General features: G+C 43.0%; 1 protein-coding gene across 1 annotated transcript in view; it reads left to right on the top strand.

Annotated features, from left to right (window-relative positions):
• phip (PHIP subunit of CUL4-Ring ligase complex) overlaps positions 1-22,345 on the top strand; it is a 43,518-nt gene that overhangs the window by 2,424 nt on the left and 18,749 nt on the right. The window contains exons 5-25 of the mRNA XM_026194205.1: positions 1,377-1,527; positions 1,764-1,862; positions 3,475-3,635; positions 6,092-6,313; positions 7,161-7,261; positions 8,156-8,226; positions 8,561-8,661; positions 9,478-9,518; positions 9,987-10,085; positions 11,242-11,398; positions 13,952-14,086; positions 16,276-16,404; positions 16,506-16,731; positions 17,122-17,265; positions 18,757-18,940; positions 19,040-19,142; positions 19,283-19,420; positions 19,578-19,675; positions 19,820-20,027; positions 20,175-20,285; positions 20,546-20,653. Coding sequence (XP_026049990.1) covers positions 1,377-1,527; positions 1,764-1,862; positions 3,475-3,635; positions 6,092-6,313; positions 7,161-7,261; positions 8,156-8,226; positions 8,561-8,661; positions 9,478-9,518; positions 9,987-10,085; positions 11,242-11,398; positions 13,952-14,086; positions 16,276-16,404; positions 16,506-16,731; positions 17,122-17,265; positions 18,757-18,940; positions 19,040-19,142; positions 19,283-19,420; positions 19,578-19,675; positions 19,820-20,027; positions 20,175-20,285; positions 20,546-20,653 — 2,787 coding nt within the window. The remainder of the gene's footprint in view (positions 1-1,376; positions 1,528-1,763; positions 1,863-3,474; positions 3,636-6,091; positions 6,314-7,160; positions 7,262-8,155; positions 8,227-8,560; positions 8,662-9,477; positions 9,519-9,986; positions 10,086-11,241; positions 11,399-13,951; positions 14,087-16,275; positions 16,405-16,505; positions 16,732-17,121; positions 17,266-18,756; positions 18,941-19,039; positions 19,143-19,282; positions 19,421-19,577; positions 19,676-19,819; positions 20,028-20,174; positions 20,286-20,545; positions 20,654-22,345) is intronic.

Here is a 22,345-nt window from a genome sequence, read left to right as displayed (position 1 = left end):
TAGGACTATGAATGGAAAGCAGGATGTTTATAATAATAATAATAATAATAGCAATACTAATAATGATTACATAGAGGGTAACTTGTAGTGGTGTGGGGCCATGTGCTTTGTGATGGTGCAGCCGTGGCTGGGGGAGTGTTATCCATTACCCTTCAGAAGGAAGGAAAATGGAGCAAATTGTTATTGCACATCACTTAGTTTAGTGTGTGTGTGTCAGTTGTGGGTCTGCGTGTACCTAAGAGGGGCTGATATGTACTTAGAAACACTGATCACGTCTGTGAACCAGCAAGGATGTTGAAAGCAATTAAGGGGTCATTAATTGTGTGTGTGTGTGTCACAGAGACAGATAAAGGAATGGAAAAAGTGTGTGTGTGTGTGTGTGACTGAGTGGAATAATTGTTTAATTTCAGGCTTACGTGTCTGAAACGAAGCCGATGACTGCACGTCTGATTTGAGTGAATACATTTAAACCGATCTGGCTTGCTCCAAGTAAACACACTGCTGCATGCTGCATTATTTTATTCCCCTCCGTGTCTCGCTTACATCCCGGCTGTATCGTGCGTGCCATTCCACTCATTCAGGCGTGCATGTTTCTTTAGAAGTAGGCCACGCAGGAGGGTCCCCATGTGTCAGTGGAATCAGAGAGGCTGTGTGTTTATAACAGCGTAGGTTTCTGTGTGCTTCATCCTTATGTTGCATGCCACACCCCCTCCATCCCACCACACTGTTGTAGTGCGTATGCTGCTGGGAGCCGCACCATTTAGAAGCCTTCATCTTTTTCATTTTAGTGTATAAATACGTGTCCGGTTGTATTTTTATTTCTGCAGTTTATTAAAAAAAGGAGGATCTTATCTGTTAGTTTATCTGTTATCGGTTTAGTGTGATTTCCTCTGACACACTCAGAGAGCAGAGGGGCCTTTACTTGCATCCGCATTTGTGGAAGTGGCCTGGATTTTTCAGTGTTTCTGTTTGCTGGAAATACTTGAATTTGAAATTAAAGTTTCAATTTCCCTTTACTTTGCAGCCACCGTTTGCCTTCTGACATGTTTTCACCCCCTGATGTGTTCGATAGATTTGTAGATTTTTGTGTGTGAAAATTGGCGTAGTAATGTGGAACCCATTTGTACCTCCACTGAGACGTTTTCTTTTTCACACCACTGTCGTCGGGTTCGAGCAGCAGAAATCATCCAGCTGGTGGGGGTTTGATGTCTTGACACAGCAGCTTTTGGCAGGAAAGCTCTTTGAGCACATTTCTCTCAGCTTCCTTTTTATCTTTTTTTAAACTCTACCACCCTCCCCCCACTAGCAGTAGTTGTTTTTTGTGGTCATTTACCAGCCTGAAGACAGATTTAATCTGAGTGTATGCTTGCGTTCAGGTAAAGCTCTACAGGCACATCACGCCAGACCACCTGCTGCAGGTCTGCACCAGAGTTTGTCCGCTGCTGGAGAGGGAGGTCCCTGCCAGTGTGCCTGGACTCACCAGCCTTCTAGGAGCTGGCAGACAGAATCTTCTCCGCACCGCTAAGAGTGAGTTCACGTGCAGTGCATTTGCATACTTAAATATACACACGTGCAAAAACACCCACTCGCTCAATGCCTGTGTCTTCCTGCGTGTAAGTGCTGACTTACCAAGACATGGAGTGAATGTATACATTTGCGTGGTTATGCAAATATGACTGCATACATCCAGATCAACATGCACAACACACACTTAACTATAGCTGTGCATGTGCTTATGCATCTGTGCTGTGTGTAAATTCCAGGTTGCAAACATGTTGTGTGGAAAGGCTCAGCGCTGGCTGCGCTGCACTGTGGACGTCCACCGGAGCCACCTGTTATCTACGGGAGTCCGCCGAATATTGGTAAGGAAAACAGTCATTTTGGTAAAGTGGGCCAAAATGACTGGGCCAACTATTGATTTGCCTAAAGAAGTCTGTATGTTTGCACACAGACTTGTGGACTTGTTGTGCTCCACCTCGCGCTTAATAAACATGGCCATAGTTTCCAAAAATCAGGGGGATGCATCTACAAATAATCCAAAAGCTCCGGCTCCAGACGTGTATAAGAGCGCTGTTTGGACAGTTTTTTTAAACTCCTGGATCTGATGTCAGTGTCAGTGAGAGTGGATGTGCTCAGTACCACCATCTCAGTCCAGGATTATACTTGCTTGTGGAGATGCACATGGACAGCTGTGGACACCATGGATGAGTAGTCCTTCCTGTTCTATTTTTTTCCCCAAGTCCTCTTGGAATCCATCTGAAGCATTCATGCAAATTTTGGCACACTGGTTGCAAAAAACTGCAGGTCACATGGACACTTCTCTACAGAGCATCTCATGAAACGTGAAGGACGAAAGACCCTCTATAAACTAGCAGATGCAGCAACTATACCACCGGCATCAGATACAGCGCAGAGGAGCCTTACTCATCTACATTCAAACCTACTGTGTGTCAGGGACAGCCAATCAGAAGAGGGTTGTGCTGCGGAGGATAAATAAGATAAATGAGGATTATTTTGAATGGTGAATCATACAAAGCCAATCTTAATAAGTCCAAGAGTGAAAAGATGGAGGTCTTTTTTTAAAAATAATTCACTTTAAAATATTTCAGCATTCTTATGCTCTATTGTAAAAACTTGTGTCCTTCAGATTAGCAGAAGAACAGTGTGTAGAGAGCTTGATGGAAACGGTTATGCATCATGAAAGTAGCCGCATCCAAGTCTTACACCGCCAAGCGCAATGCAAAGTGTCGGATGCAGTTGTGTAAAGCACGGCGCCACTGCACTCTAGAGGAACAGAGTCGTGTTCTGTGGACGAGTCCAATGGACGAGTCTGGGTTTGGCGTTTGGGTTTACTTTGTGCCAAGTATAAAGTATAAAGTTTGGCGGAGGCAGGATTATTGTTTTTGAGGGGTTTGAGGGAGCCCCTTAGTTCCAGTGAAAGGAACTCTTAATGCTTCAGGATATCAAAACATTTTGGACAATTTTATGCTCGTAACTTTGGGGGAAAACTTTTGGGATGGCCTCTTTTTGTTCCAACGTGATTGCGCACCATTGTACAAAGCAAGGTCCATAAAGACATGGAAGATCGAGTGTGGTGTGGAAGAGAACTTGACTGGCCTGCACAGAGTCCTGACCTCAACCTAATAAAACACCTTTGGGATGAATCAGAGCAGAGAATCCGAGCCCGGCCTTCTCATCCAACATCAGCGCCTAACCTCACAAAGGTGCTTCTGGAAGAACGCTCAAAAATTCCCATAAACAAACTCCTAAACCTTGTGGAAAGAAGAGCTGAAGCTGTTATGGTACCAAACTGACAGGATATTAAACTCTTTGCATTAAGATTGGAGTGTGCATGGGAAAGCAGACGAGTGGAAACTTTTGTCAATTTAATGTATATTTAGTGACGTTTACATCTGTACATTCTGTACAGTCGTGTCTTTCCGTACTAACGTGCATGTTTTTCTTGACATCCAGTGGAGACGAGCTTCTGCCGTCGACTGAATGGCGCCTACCGTCTCCGTCAGCTGGTGCCCACGGCCGTGTACACACACATGAAGATGCACAAGAGGATCCTGGGACACTTGTCGTCCGTGTACTGCGTGACCTTCGACAGGACGGGGCGACGCATCTTCACCGTAAGTTTTCCCACGCGCGTTTTTGTTCGACGTTGCGTTGACACATTAGCTTGTGAACGAGAGCCTGTTTGAGTCGAATCTCTTGTGGCTGCTGCGCGATTGCGGCGGCTCTGTGTTTGTTTAGAGTCACGTCTCGCATTCTGTGTTAGATTGTTACAAGGTGCCGCTCGCTCACCAAGATGCACAAGCATCTGCGTTTCATGCTGTAACGGTTCTGCTAGGCGGTAATTACTGTTTACCTAACTGTGGTAGGACGCTTTTACTCAGTGACTCACAGCTATAACCTGTTGGGTTATACGTCGGGAAAAACTCAGACAGCTGTGCGATGATAATAATCACGGGTAATGAAGTGAAAGCATTTATCTCAAAAGAAGTAAGCTGACCTTTGCCCCCTGGGTGCCCGTTGTATACATTTGCCGCATGCCTTTTCCACCTAGTTTGAGAGAGGTACAGCTTCTGGTAACGTGTTAAATGGTGAAGGAACAATGAGACAATGTTGATTTAATGTCGCCGTCCTTCTGTTTGGAATCTTGAGTCAAACACTGCCTGCTGTTCTACACCATTTTCAGCTTTCACTTCTTAAATCTCTAAAAATGGCTGGCTGCTGAGAGGAGGAGGAGGAGGAGGAGGGGGTTAGATTGAGTGTCTCTGTGTCTTTTTTCCTGTTATCTCTCTTTCTCTCTCTTTCTCTCCCCCCGTCCTCATGCTATGCTGCCCCTCCTTTGTTCCTTTCTCTTCCTCCCTCCCCCCCACTCTTCATCTTGCTATTTCTCATCATAACTGGAGAAAATGTTTCCTCTGAGGCGCTGGCTAAGTGCCAGAATTAAAATTCATCCTTGCTCTCCCTCACTTTCTCTCCCTTTCCCCCCCCCCCTCTCTCTCTGCTACTTTTCCCCCTCCTTTTATCACGAGATAATTTTTATTTATATATGTTCTTATTTTTAGATCTCTTCAGTCCTTTTGCTCAGGCTCTTATGCTGTTTCAGGCATATTAATTGATTATTTTGTGCGCCCTAAAGATTCGCGGGGATCGTTGTGTTCGGTGAACAAGTGCACGCAAGTTTGGTCCAACAACAGCTTTGCTGTCAGTTATATCGATTTGCATAACATAATTTTAAAAACAGCCAATTCTTGTGGTCACTTGAAAAGACAAATCGAGAGCAGTTGGTTTGTGCTTGTTGTCCTTGTGACTGTGGTTAAAATCTTATCTGTAGTTGTGAGGAAACAGGGAGGATTGCACTTTGCTCTTAAATCTATGGTGGTGCAGACGGCGTGGCAGGTCTCCCAAAATGCTTTGTAGTTATAAAAGGTCAAGGCTTTCGGGGCAACCAACACGTCAGCTGATACTTAACATACAGCACTGTGTTAGTTATTTTATAAAGCGTTATGATTTTTCAAAAGGTTTCAGGTGCATGTTGGAGCACATAAAATGAAACACCGTCATTAACAGTGTTTGACCCTCAGCGTGTCAAAAATTCTTATTTTAAAGCGAAGAAGTTTAATTTTATGAAGCGTTACATCCTGAAATCGCTGGCTTTTTAAAACAAGTGGATTTGTGTTTGTGTGTCTTTCGCGTCTTCATCACGGTTACCTGTTACTTAAATAATTTTGAGCTCTTAACTAAAAAACAGATGGATCTGGCAACGTGTTGAATCACGAGCATTTTAACCGTCAGCGAGTTGGATCGCAGTCAGGCACTCGCCCCAAAGGCGGTTTCACGATTGAAGACTCGATCGTGCACTTTGATTGCAGACTTATGAGTGTTTAAGGAGAATCTGAGCTAACAATTCTTGTAAATGCTTCACTAACAAAGCTTTTTTTTTGGTAACTATTTATAAATATTAATAGAATTATTATTTGCTTCTACTTTGCTACAAAACCGTTACAAAGTAAGAGGAGATGAGTTGGTTCCTGCCTGATCTATTTTCTGTGCCTCCGTTCTAACAGTCGAGTTCTCATGTGTGTAAAACCAACTCTGTGTCATCACATCCAGTCTCAGTCTACTGAGTCAAATGTAATCAGCCTAAGATATTCTCAGACCACAGTAACAGTGTGCGTGTTCATTTGGCAGTGCTCACTGTTGTTTTGCATTGATAACATTAGCCAGGGAATGTGTTTACATGCCAGCTGCGGTCTTTTTCTCTTTACCTGTTAATAATAAGCTGATTACAGTGCATGCAAATGCACCGTCAGTGCCTTGAGATGTTCATTGTAGCTTTTTTGTCAAAAATCAAATTAATCATTGATCTATTTTTACATTTCAAGAGTCTCTTTCCCTCCTCTGTTTGTATTCCACATTTGCCAATTTGCTGAGAGTCCTGCTCTGCAGCGTGCTCAGATAGATTTTGGAAATCTTCTTCAACTTCACATTTTTAATTTGTCTTCCCAGAAGCAGATGCGCTGATCTCAAATGTGAATCTTCACTCACGTGCGGTGGTGTTTTCTTTCTGTCCCAGGGCTCAGATGACTGTCTCGTAAAGATCTGGGGAACAGATGACGGGCGTCTGCTGGCAACCCTGCGCGGCCACGCTGCCGAGATTTCCGACATGGCCGTCAGCTATGAGAACACCATGATTGCCGCCGGCTCCTGTGACAAGACCATTAGAGTGTGGTGCTTACAAACCTGCGCTCCTCTGGCTGTCCTGGAGGGACACGCAGCATCCATCACCTCACTGCAGGTATTGTTTTAAAGCTGTTTTTATTTCATATTCTTTACAGACTGGGAGAAGCCACCACAAACTGCAACTGCATTTTACTGTAGAAAGCTAGGTTTTTACTTAACAGGCAATATATATCTATATAAATGTTTTTGTGTTTACAGCACACAGTTTAACTTGTGTCAAGTTTTATCTGTGCAACTGCTTTCAGTTTACTGGATGCTTTGTTAGTCACCCTTATCTGCTCCTGGCTGGACGCTCTTTTGCCTTTATAACTGCTTTTAATCTTCATGGCAGAGATTCAACAATATGCTGGAAGCATCCCTCACAGATTTTGGTCCATATTGATGTGATACCATCACACAGCTGCTGCAGATTTGTTGCACATGCATTGTATTAAAAATCACATCCTAAAGGTGCTCTGCTGGATTGAGATCTGGTAACTGTGGAGGCTGACTTGAGGGCAGTGAACTCACCGAGATGTTAAAGAAACCACTTTGAGATGATTGGAGCTTTGTGTCATCGTCCTGCTGAAAGCAGCCATCAGAATATGTGTTGACTTCAAATTCTGACCCAGCATCTGGTTGTTACAGCAGAAATTGATGCTCATCAGACCCGGCAATATTCTTCCAGTTTTGGTGAACCCATGAGAATTGTAGCTTCAGTTTGCTGTTCGTAGCTGACAGGAGTGGCACTCATGTAGTCTTTCTGCTGCTGTAGCCTGTCAATGCGATTGGCTGATTCCATATTTGCTTTAAAAAGCAGACAAACAGGTATACTTAATGAAGTGCCCAGTGAGAGCGACTGTGTTTGTGTGTGTCTTTGTCCTCTGTTCATTCCGCTAACCTCTGATTGGTTGTGTTTGCAGTTTTCTCCTCTCTGTAGCGGCTCCAAGCGCTACCTGTCCTCCACTGGAGCTGATGGCACCATCTGCTTCTGGCAGTGGGATGCACGGACACTCAAGTTTGGGTGAGAAAAACACACGGTCTCACCTGCACAAACATTTCTCACACTTTGTGCATCAAGCATTTTGTCAGCACGTCATCGCAGCTCCTTTTCAGACACGGCATACATAACACAGTTGTCCTCATCAATCTGTAAGTGACAGCGTTCTGTCATTCAGATAAAGGTCACTTTTTGAGCTCATGCTCCTCACGGCCTCATTCAGTGAATTGCGCAGCCGCGATGTAGAAAGCCACGGTTTGGATGCGATATTTGGCACGAGATGACACGTAGTTTTCAGTGGAGTAAAAAGACTTATTTTTATTTTTAGAAGTTGATCTGAGCTTCCTGCATCTTCTTCCTTATTGTTACCTGCACTGGCTTGTTCCTGACGCTCATATTACCTCTCTGTGAACCTTGTCCCCATATTGTCTCTGCTACTCGATGCAGAGAGCCTGTGCTTCATTAATGGGTCTCTATATACTGGCTAGAAACCTGTGCACGCCCTTGGAAGTCAGTGCGGTGTAATCTTATTACGTAAATTCGACTGCTTGCAGTTTAGGCATGTGTTGCACTGAAATAATTACTCGGTCGCACACGGTCTTTTTGTTTTTTAAAAAGAGACATGAAGTTGATAAATTTTGACGAATGGAAAGGAGTGCATGTCTGAAAGAGGCTTATTTGTGTAAAAGTTTGATTGTATTGATCTTAAGTACACATGAATTTATAATTGTCTCTGTATTTAATGGCCAACTGGCCAGTTTTAGAAATGTTTAGGTGCAGTATGTAAAGCACGCCAAACTCAGCCAAGACGCCAAAATGTAAAACATTTTCTATTAAAAGCACAAGGTGGTGGTTCTTTGTGTTAAATTGTGTTATAAATGATTTTGTTCTCGTGTGTGTGTTTGTGTGTGCGTCCAGTCAGAGGCCCAGTAAATTCACAGAGCGCTCTCGACCCGGCGTCCAGATGATCTGCTCCTCCTTCAGCGCAGGTGAACGCAGCTCGCTGTGGTTTTTTTATGCATGCTTCCAGAACACTGACAGAGAAACAGAACAAGATGCTCACTCAGACTAACTGGAGAACAGCACACATTGTGCGTCACCACTTGTGTGGCTGCTGCTCCTTATCAGTAAATGTGGAATGACTGTGGTCTGTTTTTTGTGGGTATTTCTATTTTAAGGGTTAGAAATATTACTGGTTTGCAAAAGCACGCACATTTGCAAATAGTTAATGTATACCAATGTCCCCGAGGTAAACCAGTGAATGTGAAACAAATATTACCCTAATCTTTTTTCTTTCTTTCTATTAAAAATATATGCATCCAGGTGGTATGTTCCTCGCCACAGGAAGCACAGACCACATCATCAGGGTATACTACTTTGGCTCAGGCCAACCAGAAAAGATCTCTGAGCTTGAGTCCCATACGGTGAGTCAGCGTACTTATTTATTTATTATTTAGTTACTACAAAAACAGCTTTAATCCAAGCGCACTGTGTTGGCTTATTGAACAAGTTTACGATTTGAGCTAGTTCTCTGAGAATATTACTAAAAATGATCAAATCTGTAGCTGTAGATCTATAGCTATAGTTTTCTTACTGTTTGTGATATAGTTTTATTTTTTTCAGTGAAAGCTCCTCTTGATTTTTCAATTTGATTTATTTTAACAATAAAAGCAAAAAAAACATGCTGGCTTCTGAAGTTTTCAGCCATATATCAACCTCCTCAGGAACATCTGAAGCAGACCTATAATAGTCTTCCTTATTTTCTGTCCTGTATATACTCTTCTAACCACAGATGCTTCAAATAACAAATACGACATGTGCACAAACAGTGCTCATTTTCAGACAGTTTTTTCCACTCTTGCCTGTGTATGATCTCAGCAAGAGTGGATATAGTTATTCCAGACATACTGCTCTGATCATGAGCACCAGCTGCTGTTCAGACCTTCAGTTTGTGAAGAGAGCCAAAGAGGAGGAATTGAGAGGATAAATAAAAAATTGGAATATCTATTTGGAAATGTGAAAAATACAAAGCTGCTCTTATAGTAGTCAATTTTAAAGGTGGATTTGAAATGATTTGTCACAAATATTGTTCTTGTCAATGAAACGTGGAATTGTAATTGAAAATGTCTGAGATGAACGAGTTATTTGACATTTTTTAATTTGCTGAAAATACAGTTTAACCCTAACTAAATAAGAAATAGGCTTGCGCTGACGTTTCTCTCTCATATTTTCCCACTTAGGACAAAGTTGACAGCATCCAGTTTTCACATTGCAGTGACAGGTGAGTTTACGCAGATTGCATTTCTATACGTGTGTGCGTGAGGTACATAGTTATTGCAGTTAATTTTTCTGCACCACTGTTGCGTTGTGAACCTCGCGGTGCTGTGATATAACTTGATGATGTCAGCAGCTTTGCTTAATGTCTAACACACACTCTTTGTGTGTGTCTCTCTCTCACAAACACACATTCAGACACACACTTGTGCTTGTGCGCGACATATTAAACTAGACGGAGTGCAGAAAAACAAGCTCAGCTGTAATTCCCCTGGGTTGCTGTAATCTAAGCAGGGAGGAAGGTGTAGACGGTGTATGCAAAGAGCCAGGGTGGTAGAGGTGGAGATCCGGGGGTACATGTATTTACTGTTGATGTGTGGAGACGGAGGGAACCATTTTACTGCAGGAAGCTGATCTCAAAGTAAGTGTTATATTTTCATTCACATAAATGTGTGCGCGCGCGCTTGTGTTGCAGGTTTGTGAGCGGCAGCAGGGACGGTACAGCTCGGATCTGGCAGCTTCACCCTCAGGGCTGGAAGAGCATTCTGCTGGACATGCAGACCAAATTACCCGGGTATGTGTCTCTGCACTGCCGTCAAGGCCTGGCCTTCCCATTAGTGCTTTTGTGCTTGGAATAAAGACCTTGTGAGCTGGGATCATCCTGGAGGTGATGATGTCAGTTTACATTTTAAAATAATCAATCACCTGCATTGAACGCTACAGTGTGTGATGAATTCTTCTCATGAAAAATGCAGAGTTTTGAAGTGTTTTACACGTGCTTTTATGTATTTAAAGTACAATGACCTACTGCATAATATACAGAAGCTGCATTGTTAAGTTAAAGAAAAATCTCTTTCACACCTGTGGGATAAAGTGTGACATGGTGATTGATTACCTGACTGCTCCTAGACAGAGTATAGATTTATTCCCAGACGGTGCATGAGTAGAGTACACTGACAGACTGTTTATGTCTTTGTTGCCTGAACAAACGCAACAAACCTAATGCAGCAACGAGGTCAACTAAAACAAAACCTAAAAAAAGTCCTAAATGCCCACAACTTGGATAATACAAGAAGTTACTTGAAGTATTTAATAGAGTTAAATCTATAACCATTGCTCCTACAATCGGTCTGTAAAATAAAGAAAGTCTGGGTCAGGGAATTGCAGCAAAAAGTATTGGGATGTTTTGGATGTGTTGATTTTCACATCTTTCTTATGTAAACAGGAACAGCTGGGGTTGTGAATAATTATCTGAAGCTGCAGAAAGATAAGGTCTAACTGTCAGATTGGTCTGGCTCCTCATTAACGGTGTAAAAAGGGACTGAGGAAAATAGAATACATTCCTCAAAAGGAAAGGACAGTGGAGTTTTTTAAACTTAAAACTAATGTAGTTAGAAAAAGATGCGTTTCATTTTTTGTTGCGTCTACTTTTTTTGTTTTGTTTTTACAGTATTTTCATATTTGATACACAGTCATGGCCAAAACATTTGGCAGTAGCACAGAGTTTGTTTTTCATGCAGTATGCTGCTCAGTTTTTATTTAGATGATTTCTTCCATGTTTCTGTGATATGGTGAAGATGAACCTTTATTGGAAATGAATAAAAATTTGAATTTTGGAGTGATGCTGCTGCTAATACCTTTGGCAACGACTCTGTGTCTGATTTTTATGTGTAAACTAAACTAGAAAGACCTCAGTTAGTCCTGAACGGCATCACTGCTCTCCCCCTCAGGAAGTACAACCCTCCGCCGCTGGAAGACAAGGTGACCAAGCTGAAGGTTACCATGGTGGCATGGGATCGCCATGACAGCACAGTGATAACGGCGGCCAACAATCTGACGTTGAAAGTGTGGAACTCCATCACTGGAAATCTGGTCCATGTCCTGATGGTATGTGGTGACTTGACACTCGGACACAAACAAAGATGTGTATCATAATATCGTAGTTCAGTGTTGTGTGTTATTCTGTAACAGCTCAGATCACTGTTGACTGGACCACAACACACTGCCAGTTCACACTGTATACACATGCATGGCCCTCAGAGGTTAAACCCTCTTATTCACTTATCCACATGTTGATGTTATTACAAATTTTCACTTTTTCGGATGCTGTGAGTTAAAAAGCCCTGCAGACTTACAGCCTATTAGCACATGAGTAGGGATGGGTATCGTTTAGGTTTTATCCGATACCGGTGCCAAACCGGTACTTTTGAAACGGTGCCGGTGCTTAAACGGTGCTCAAAGAATGTAGAACACACACATTGTCCAAAAACCTCTCATGTTCAGCTGTTTTTTTGTAAAAAGATAACAATGTTAGCCTTTTCTGCAGCTATAGGGCATATATGGCATCACTCTTAGCTGGAAGCAGTGCTTAAACAATGGAAAAAACACAAACTTTGTCCAAAAACCTCTCATGTTTAGCTGTTTCCCACTTTTTCTTTGGTCATTTTAGCCTTTTTGGCCAGGGTGAAGGGAGTATCTGCCATCAAACAAGAAGACAGTCGCATGTAGCTATGATGATGTTTGCTAGTTCACCTTACATGCATTAATGTGGTTAGCCTACTCAACGTAAATTACACACGAACAACATTAAGCTCCTCACGCAGAGAAGAACGGCTGCTGCTGCATCATCATCCTCATCATTTCTGCTACACTGGCAGGGCTAGGGGCCAGGACTCTCCTCTTCTGGTTCTTGGGGGATGCTGCTAACTCCGGGTCCGATAATAGGCACCACACGCGCAGTAGATGTGCTCGGTGTGAGCTCTTGCAGCAAGCTATCAAATACGGTGCATTTCTCGGCTTTTAAAGAAACGCTATGCGTCGCCAGGTGTTTCATCAGATTCGAGGTGTTACCTCCTTTGCACAGTACCACCTTAAAGCACTTGTTGCAGGCTGCTGAGTTTGCATCTTTTGCTGTGAAGTACAGCCAGACTTTTGACCGCTTCGCCTTGGGCATTTTTAATCTGTAGCTCTGCTCTAAAAGAACGTACGTACCTGGGCCCGCTTGCAAAGGTAAAATGATTGGCTAGAATCCAAAGTGTATGACATCTCAGGAAAAAAAAGCACCGAAATGTGCGCTGCTTTTCGGTCTGGTTACTACCGTTTATGTCACCGGATACCGGTACCCATCCCTACACATGAGTGATATGGCTCAGCAGCTGCTGTGTAGGCTGTTTCCGGAATAAGTCATCCATGTTGTGTTGTGAATTTTTGATTTGCTGATGGAAAATGCTGTACGTTAGAACTAAATAATAAAATTACATACGATATAAATAAAAGCCAAATAAAAGAAAAAAGTAAAATAATTAATTAGTTAGTTAATAACTAATTTAATTCCAAGAGAAACTAAGTCTCACTACGGTCAAAAGCCAAAGAATAAAAATGGGTTTTAAGACGTGTTTTAAAAGTGGACAGTGAAGGGGCCTCTCTAACGTGCAAGGGCAAGTTATTCCATAATTTAGGAGCAATGATAGAAAAAGCCCCGCCCCCTCTGAGCTTCCTCTTGGATCTCGGTACTTTCAGGAGCAGCTGATCAGCTGACCTAAGAGACGGACAGGGTGTGTAGGGACTTAGAAACTCAGAGAGGTAAGGCGGGGCTAGATTGTGATTGTTTAAAAACAAACATAAGAATATTAAGATGAACTCTAAAGGACATAGTGAGAGCAGCGACTGACTGACCCACGTAAAGTGAGTTAGAGTAGTCCAGACGGGAAGGAATAAAAGCATGGATCACTGTTTCCAAATGCTGCCTAGAAAGAAAAGATTTCACTCTTGCCAGTCGCCTTAAATGATAACAGCTGGACAAAGGTCAGTAATAACAGATGTAAAATAAACTTCCAGGCATCCCAAATCAACAGAGGAGGACTCACAGGGACCACTAGCACCAAACACCAACACCTCTGTTTTCTTTTCATTAAAATTTAAAATGTTTAAAGCCAACCAAGCTTTAATGTCACCCAGACATGTGGTTTTATGGAGATGCCATCCTTCTGCTTTAAGTTATTGTCTTCCTGTCAGTTAACAAACTAAACATTGTACTCAAGTAACTCTTCTGTATTACGGTGTTGCTGTTAGGGTCATCTTAGGCTGCTGCTGTTTCACTACTTAGCTCTTGGCCTTGTTTTCATCATTTTTACTTTATCTTTTGATCAGAAATCTAGTTGCTAACACGCTGTCAGAGTCTCCTTGGTGACGCAGTGATAAAACTGGAACATTTGATAGCTGCCTGAAAACAGTGTATATAAAAAGCAAACAAAAAACAGATGAATATGAATTTTTTACTTGTTAACTTAAAAAGCATGTGGGTTTGCACACTGACAGTGAGAGGATTGCAAAATATGCTCAGCTGTGTGTGGGCTTAAGCATAAAAAGTCAGGTTTGGCTGTTGCTTCTCTTTTCTTATTTCTTAATCTAATCCTAGATGTTCGTGTTGTTGGTCGACAGGGTCACGAGGATGAAGTGTTTGTTCTGGAGCCACATCCCTTTGATCCGAGAATCCTTTTCTCAGCGGGGCATGATGGGAATTGTATTGTGTGGGATCTAGCCAGAGGAGTGAAGATCCGCTCCTATTTCAACATGGTGAGCGTCTCGTCCACAGAACGTCTCCTCGCCCGCGTGTCATCGCCTTTCACTCGCTTCTGTTTCATTCACAAGTGTCCAGATCTCGATCCTCTCCCTGCACTTTTTTTAACTGTATTTTCTCTGTTTATCTGCATAGATATGTGGTTTTATCAGGTATATTTCTGCTTCTCTTACACACATTCTTTTCCCATTCCCCTCCTCGTCTCACCCTTTATTTCACTTTCACCCGCTGTTGACCTTCTCCCAACTCTATACTTTCACTTTCTCGCTCTGCTTTCTTTACTGTTCTCACTTCCCTTCGTGCCTTCGTGGCTCTCTCATCAAAATGAATCACATATGCCACTCCACAAATTTATCCAGTGCTTTAATTATTGTAGTATTTCCTGCTTCCTGCTTCTATGGTAACCAAGGACGGCATTAACCACATTCCCAGAACATGTGACTCACATAGTGAGCTGGTCCTTTGGCCAAATCTTGGTGTTGGTCATAGACAGTGAATAGTGTTGCTTAACAACACAAAGTCTTTGTGCATGTGAAAAGGCCCAAGTTTCAGGCTGAAACCTGCTGTGAGACTTCTCCTGAAAAGCGTCCTCTTGTCAGGGTTTTTCCTAGCTTTGAATGGGTCTTTTGGTTGGAGGAACAACAATAGGGACGATAGATACATGGAAAGTAAAGTAGTAAGTCAAAAATGCCCAGCAGTAACATAAAAAACAATGCCTTGAAAAATAATTTTACTACAGCAGTGTAAGGAGGAAGCAGTTTTTTCATTGGGTCCGATCAAACTTTGAAAACATCCCTGTGGACAGAAAAAAACACAAAAGAGGGTTGAAGAGTAAAGGTGACTGTAGAGTAAGATTAGCACAAGCAGAAAGGACACACAGGCAGGGAACTGCATAATCCTTAATTATCTTACACCGGGCCTTAGTGCACCCCCTCACTTCATCCTCTGCCTGCAACAAGCCCTGTTAACTCCCTCCTCCCTCTGCTTTTAAGATGCCTTGCTCTTAATTGGCTGCCCCTCTTAAGCAGAAAATGTGAACAGCAGGTGGGTGTGGCTTACTGTCAGAGCCGAGTGCCTGAGATGACCCTATTAGAGAGATCAGCTCTCATTGACTTTACACAGTGATGTAAATAACGTAGCTTTTAAAGCTGTCTGAACCCTGAAGATCGGTCCAGCCTCTGGAGAGTATGTTCATTTTTAAACTCGCTGCCTGCATATCACTGCATCACTGCGGGCTGGGATGGAGGTGATCAGATCGGGCACTGCTGAGGTGTTGTTGAATCCCAGGTTGCTGTTATAGGGGCCTTCACACAGTAATAACATTGTGATAACATGGTCAGCGAATCATCTGGTAGTCGTTTGGGCGCTGTGGGGTAGGGAGAGCTCCCTCTACATAAAGCTTGTGAGTGGGTGGAAGCATGAAATGGTCTAAAATCTCCTGGTACACACCTGTGGTGACTTTGGACTCGATAAAACAAATTTCACTGACCACTACCAGCACCAACAGAGGACACAGCCCACTCATAGCCCACAGAAACAAGGTCCCCTCTAAACCGCACGGCTTCAAAGTTGCTGTTGAGGCCCATACCTGCTGCACAGACTCTCTGAACGATGTCACTAATGCATGACGGCAGAGGATGTTTACAGGATGCCCTGGTTTCACTTTTAAGCTTGAATTCTTTTGAATCGGTATTTCTATTGTAGCAAAATTATGGTGCTAATTTCCAACAACTCTGTCATCCAGCTGGGCAAAAACACATGCAAGGTGTATAAAACTGAGTAGTCTATGTGCTGTTTGAGTTTGGCACTTTTGCATGAATGAGAAGTGTGAGAAGCTATAAAGGCATATTTCCATCTTGTAGTTGAATGGAGCCTTTGTGAGAATGAAGGAAAACCCGCAGATCAAACCAAAAGCAGCAGCTGGCTGACGGTCAGAGCAGTCAGGGGTTTCTTGCTGATTTCCTGTTGAAGAAGTTTTGCTTTCTGCAGGTGTCCTGTCGGTTTGCATAAACAGGCTACTGTTGTGCTACAAACTGTTTGATGTTTGTTCTTTGTGTGCATATTTCTTTCTGGACAATTCTGCTGGCTTGCTGACAAGACATTAATAGTGGGTCGTGCCCATGCAGTTCAAATAGCTACAGTGCAGTTTTAAGATTTCCCCTCCACTCTGTCTCACCCTTGATAGATTGAGGGCCAAGGGCACGGAGCGCTGTTCGACTGCAAATGCAGTCCAGATGGGCAGCACTTTGCAGCCACCGATTCCCACGGTCACCTGCTCATCTTTGGCTTCGGCTCCAGCAGCAAGTACGACAAGGTAAACTGACCTGCAATATTTATGCACATACACGACAACTCATCGCATGTTATTAGTAATAACAACAGCGCCGCACCCTCTCAACCTCAAAACTGTTTCAGATAGCAGATCAGATGTTCTTCCATACCGACTACCGGCCACTGATCCGGGATGCCAATAACTACGTGCTGGACGAACAAACTCAGCAAGCTCCACACCTAATGCCCCCTCCCTTCCTGGTGGATGTGGATGGGAATCCACATCCACCAAGATACCAGCGGCTGGTGCCCGGAAGGGAGGACTGCAGGGATGAGCAGCTGATTCCTCAGATGGGGGTCACTTCCTCAGGTATTCAGGCTGAAATAAGACCTCTTTCTTTGGAGTTCTGCTTATGCGCTTTAGATATTTGCCTGGAGGTGATGCTGTCTTCTGTCTTATCAGAGACCATCTGTCTGTGCTGTCATAGCCTTACAATAATCTTATCTGTCTTTAAATGAGCTCAATGTGAGGCTTTTATTGAAACTACAGTAGCAATGGCAATTAAGATTAGAGTTCATAAGGCTGTTGGCTGGGATATAAACAGAAGCAATCAGCAGTTAATGAAATGTGTTAGTAAGGCACAGCAGAGATAGTTAAGTTATTAGGCAGCAGTTGTATTCGTCATGGCTGTAACAATGGTTGGATTTAAGCTCATTTTTTAAAATTCTCTCTCTCTCACTTTTGCGCTATTCCTGGCAGGCCTGAATCAAGTGGTGAGTGAACAGGCGGTGGATGGTCCCAGTCCTCTGGACACCATGATTCAGAGGCTGCAGCAGGAACAGGACCAAAGACTGGGAACCAATGACATCTCTGCTGCTGCCTCAAACACCAGGTCCAGCAGAGGTAGGAGTCATGACATTAAAGCGATGCTGACTGTTTATTCTGATTCATTCCCCACCCAAATTTCTTTTGTTCTCATTTTCCTGGATTCCAGTCATTATTCACATCTATCCATAGCAGCACTAATATGTTGGAGCATCATCTTACACTTGAAGCAGACGTGTTTGCTGTGATTGATTAATTCGTAGAATTAATAGCACATGTATTACAGCCACTATTTATGTTTTCTCAGACCTTTAGGTTGACAACGTGATTCGTGGATCGTGAAGAGAGTTTTTTTTATTACTATTCAATGAAATAATGCATAATTTGCAACAACTGCAATTATGTAAATAAGTGTCTCAGTGGAATTTTAAACAGGAAATGTAATAAACCCCCCCCCCCTGATTCAAAGAGTTAGTGAATGCAGGGAACCTGTTTTCACAGAGCACACTGAGAGTAGGTAATGTGTGTTTGTGGGATATGATTTTTTATTTGGTCAATTAATTCTCAGAGTGATGAGTACAGAAGATCAGAACTATTTGTGTCCTCAGCTCTGGTGCTCCGTGGTAGCACATGAAAATAGAGTGTGAGCCAACTGCATTATGAAAGAACACTTTTTTTCCCTTTATAGATTCCATCAGTCGGTGGCTTAATAACTGATATCTGCATGTAAAGATGAAGACATCTGTAGACAAAGCTTGTCCCAGCTTCCATTTGTGGTGTTGGTTTTATTGACCAGTGACATCAGACATCATGGGTACATGCTGGTAAACGGCCAGTGTGGAGACAAAAAAAATGTTCAGTCTCAAAACCATCAGCTGAAGACAATTAAGCTTTTTACTAGCTGCATTAAATTTATTTGCATTCTTAAGCAGTGACTGGTCGTCTCCGCCTGTATATCTACTGGCTGCACCTGAGCCCCTGTGTTATGTCCCCAGAGTCAGCAGATTAGCTGATGGGCTCCTAAAATACTTAATAATCGACTCTCTACTATTTGAAGTCACGTTTTAAAAAAGTATTTTTTAAACTCCTATTTCTTACCTATGCAAACCAATTGTGTTTGAGTCCTTGGTGATTAGTCGATTAATCACGGGAGATAAAATAAATGGAAAATTGTTCTTTTTTTAAAAAATAATTTCAATAAGAAAAACATGAACTTGAGCTTTAAACTTCTGGTTTTGGAAGAAAACTGCAGATAATTCTGTGGGTTTTATGTAATCAATGAGTTTCATTTATTTTTTAAAATTCAGAATCTCAGATTTAATTATTATTATTGATAATTCAAATAATTTCTAGTTACAGATTTTTCCAATTTATTTCTCATTACTTTCTCATTTTATATCAAAGTTTTCTACTGTGATGCACTGAAGTGTCCCATATGTCACACCTTAACAGAAGGTCTACTGGAAATAATTCTGAGATTTTGCTAGTGGGCTCATCATTTATTTAGTGCTGTGCAACAGTTCCCCAACAGTTTAAGTGAAACCCTATCTCTCCTCCCCCACCCCTCAGGATCTGTGGGATCTCCCACTGAGGTGCACTCCCCGCCCAACGTGGGTCTACGGCGCAGCGGGCAGATCGAGGGGGTCCGCCAGATGCACAGCAACGCCCCTCGCAGCCAAATGGCCACAGAGGGAGATCTGGTAGCCTGGAGCCGCAGGGTGCTGGTCCCTGAGCTCGAAGAAGCCTCTGTCAGGTAACTCCTGAAACAGATATGTACACAAACACGTTCTCACATTCTCTGGGGCACAGGATCTCCTAAATATGACGAACCTCGTGATCTGTGTGTGTGCAGGAGACAAGTGAACTGGCGTGAAGCTAAAGGAGAGGAAGAGATCAATATTTATCAGTCAGAAAGGAGAAGACGTACTCTCCACTCTCTCCCCAAGGAGAGCAGGGTGAGTTCATGAGCATAGCTGTTCGACTAGATTATGGCTGTTTTATTATGATTTTTTCTTTTAATTTTTTAATTTCTTAACCAGAAATGTCTCAAACGCAGGACTTTGGTTACACTCAGCTCCGTTCTTTGCTTTTCCAGGTTCATCCGACATCAGAGTGTGTGGTAGACGAAGCGAGGAGGAGCCAAGGTAACCATGGCTATCAAACCCGCGCTGCTATGGAGGAGACAAGTCGGCAGAGTGCTGAGGCTGCAGATGAGGATGATAGCACCTCAGAGGTACATATTCATACTGCATTGTTACGAATTTAGTGAATAGTTTTAAGTTTTGATGTTCTGAGGATTTTACATTTTATTATAATGATTTTTGTCTTTCTTTGTCTTTTTTTTGTCCATTTGCTTTTGTGTCCTAATTTAATTTTGTATGTGTTTTCAGGGAGAGGTGGAGGTACGGCAAATAAACGGGCACTCCTCAGAGGAGGAGAAGGATGAAGAGGAGAAGGAGCCCTGGCCAGATGAGCATAGTAGTTCGAGGTAAGAAACACCGAGCGCATCTCCAATTTATCACGTCACTCATCTCCCGACGATGCGTTCGCACACTAAATGCAAATCAGAACGCGGCACGAGCAGACGCCGCACATCTGTGTGTTTAATCTCGGCCCCGTGATGTATTTGCAGCGATTACTCCAGCGATTATTCGGACTGGACAGCCGATGCCGGGATCAACCTTGAACCGCCCAAGAAGAGCGTTAAAGTGAAGAAGAAAAGCAGCGGCTCAGAGGAGGACGGGGAGAAGAAGAGGGAGGGGAAGAAGGAAAGGAAGAAAGACAAAGCAGATAAAGATGGCGCATTACCAAAGAAGAAGAAGCCAAAGGAGAAGAGGAAGGTTTGTTATCAGTAATGAACTGCATTTTCCTTCTCCGAAGTTATTTGAAGCTGACGAATGAACTAACTTAATTCAGTCAGGTCTTTTGCTTCACGCCGGATTATAAGCAGTGTACGTGTCATATTTATTCTGCTGTGCGTCTTGCAGAGGACGCAGTTTCAGGAGCAAGGGCTAACTCTGGAGGAATGGCTTCCCTCTGCCTGGATCACAGACACGGTCCCCCGGAGATGTCCTTACATACCCCAGATGGGCGACGAGGTACACGCCGACCGCATCTTCACCACATGTCTGCTCACACCAAAACACAGGGTCATGTTTTACATGGCAACAAGGACTAAAGTCTGCATCACAAGTCGGAGACCTCATGTGGCATTAACGGTCATTACACCCATGAAAACAAAAGGGCACATCTTGAGCAGTTATGCCATGTCGTTGTAATTACATTGCAAACGCGCACCAAAGGAATTTACAAGTGCAGTTAAAGCCGTTAATTCTTTTGCATATGTGTGTGTGTGCAGGTGTACTACTTCAGACAGGGCCATGAAGCTTACGTGGAGATGGCCAAACAGAAAAAAATTTACAGCATCAATCCTAAGAAGCAGCCGTGGCACAAGATGGAGCTCCGGGTAAGAAACAGTTTGACAGTAAAATCCGAACCAAAGCAGCGTTTCTCTGAAAAGCGCTGCCTCTCTCCTAAATATGCAGTGAACCGCAGTTGTATCCTGGCTTCACTGACATTTTGAAGGTGTCATATTTTCAGTGACATTTCTCTTTTAAGAATGTAGACATCCAAAGGTAAAAAGGCGAGCCCATGAGAAATTTTTAAAAAAGACGCTGTGGGCTTGCTGAGCTTTGGTCCGTGTGGGACATGGTCGTGTATGGAGGGGTTCACCCTGCTACCCCCTCCCACTGGGATGTGGATATTTGTTGGTGCGCGTGGCTGGATGTTCTGGCGTGGTCGTTGACCCACTTCCTTGGTGGTCCGCGATCTGCCGGGTGGTTCTTTGGCGCATGGAGCCCTGATCTCGGCTCACGCTAGTATAACTGGCCTCTAGTGGAGTCGGCTGCCTGCTGCCTCTGGTCATCTGGGACTCGCGCCCCTTGGCTTTGGGCGCCCCATCTAGGCCCTCCCTTCTTGTCCTGCAGGGATGGGGATTACCCAGTTTTCCCGGATCCATCTCTGTCTGCCTGAGCTCTTGAGGGCCATCATTGCAGCTTTCCACCCTCATTTTCAAGTACATTTGGTGACAAAAACACACAAACACACTCACACTTGACACTCTCTCTCTTTCTCTCTCACACTCTCACACACACACCACTAGAAGAGTGTTGATTTGTTACCCGTGTCATACTGTATACCCCATTGAATGTAATAACTGGAATAACATGAATAGAAATGAAGAAATAAACAGTTAAACCCTGAACAAGAAGATCCTATAGAGACTTTATAGAGCTGATCTTGGAAAAGCAAAATGTGTTTGGCACGACAGTCGCTCAGCTCCTATTTGTGATTGCAAAAGCTGCCAGACGGGACACGATTAAAACAAAATAAGGCAAATAAAAAAAAAATTAAAATGACACTGTCCTCCTAGGAATACATAGCAGGACCCAGGGATTCACGCACATGTTAGTGTAATCATTAACTGCTGTTTTGTTGCAATGCAAAATTCGACAGGATTTTTGCTGCAAACCTTTCACCGGTGTGGCTTCTTTATCTCCGCCACACGTCTGGTTTCACACTCCTAGTTTAATCTTATTTTTTCTTTCCTAAAAACGTCTCTCTACCGAAAGACAAATGTCTACCGAGCATAAAAAAAAGGTTATGAAACTGCATATGGAGCTGTCTACGGAAGAATGAAAAAAAGCCACCAACTTCAGACACTTTAACACTTGAGAGCAACAGTTTATAGGATTGCATTTTATATTTGGTATACATTTCATTTTTTTTCTGTCCTTCTGCGTGAGGAAGCTGAAATAGCAATTCCTGTGCAGACAGCAGAACATAATGCATTGCGGGCACAGTGTGCTTCCTTGTGAATGTGCTGCTTGTAGTGTATGAAATGCAGCGTTTTCTTCTACGACGTCTTTTTATTTTCTCTTAGTATTTTGTACAGCCAGACTTCTATCTTTAAGTTTCACTTTTTCTCAGCTGGAAACAAACCTGCACCCTACACACAAACAAAAAAAAACACCAAACCCTTGACTTGGGGCTTTCCTGTAGGAAAGAACAAGAAATAACTGAAAGAGGAATCATTAATCGAGACTTTCAGGATGGTTTGCTTAATTTTTTTGTCTTGAGAACTCAAACATGCTCGTTA

Source organism: Astatotilapia calliptera, chromosome 15 (genome assembly GCF_900246225.1).
Source record: "Astatotilapia calliptera chromosome 15, fAstCal1.2, whole genome shotgun sequence".
In the NCBI taxonomy this organism is placed as follows: domain Eukaryota; kingdom Metazoa; phylum Chordata; class Actinopteri; order Cichliformes; family Cichlidae; genus Astatotilapia; species Astatotilapia calliptera.
This window is presented reverse-complemented; position numbering and strand designations above follow the sequence as displayed.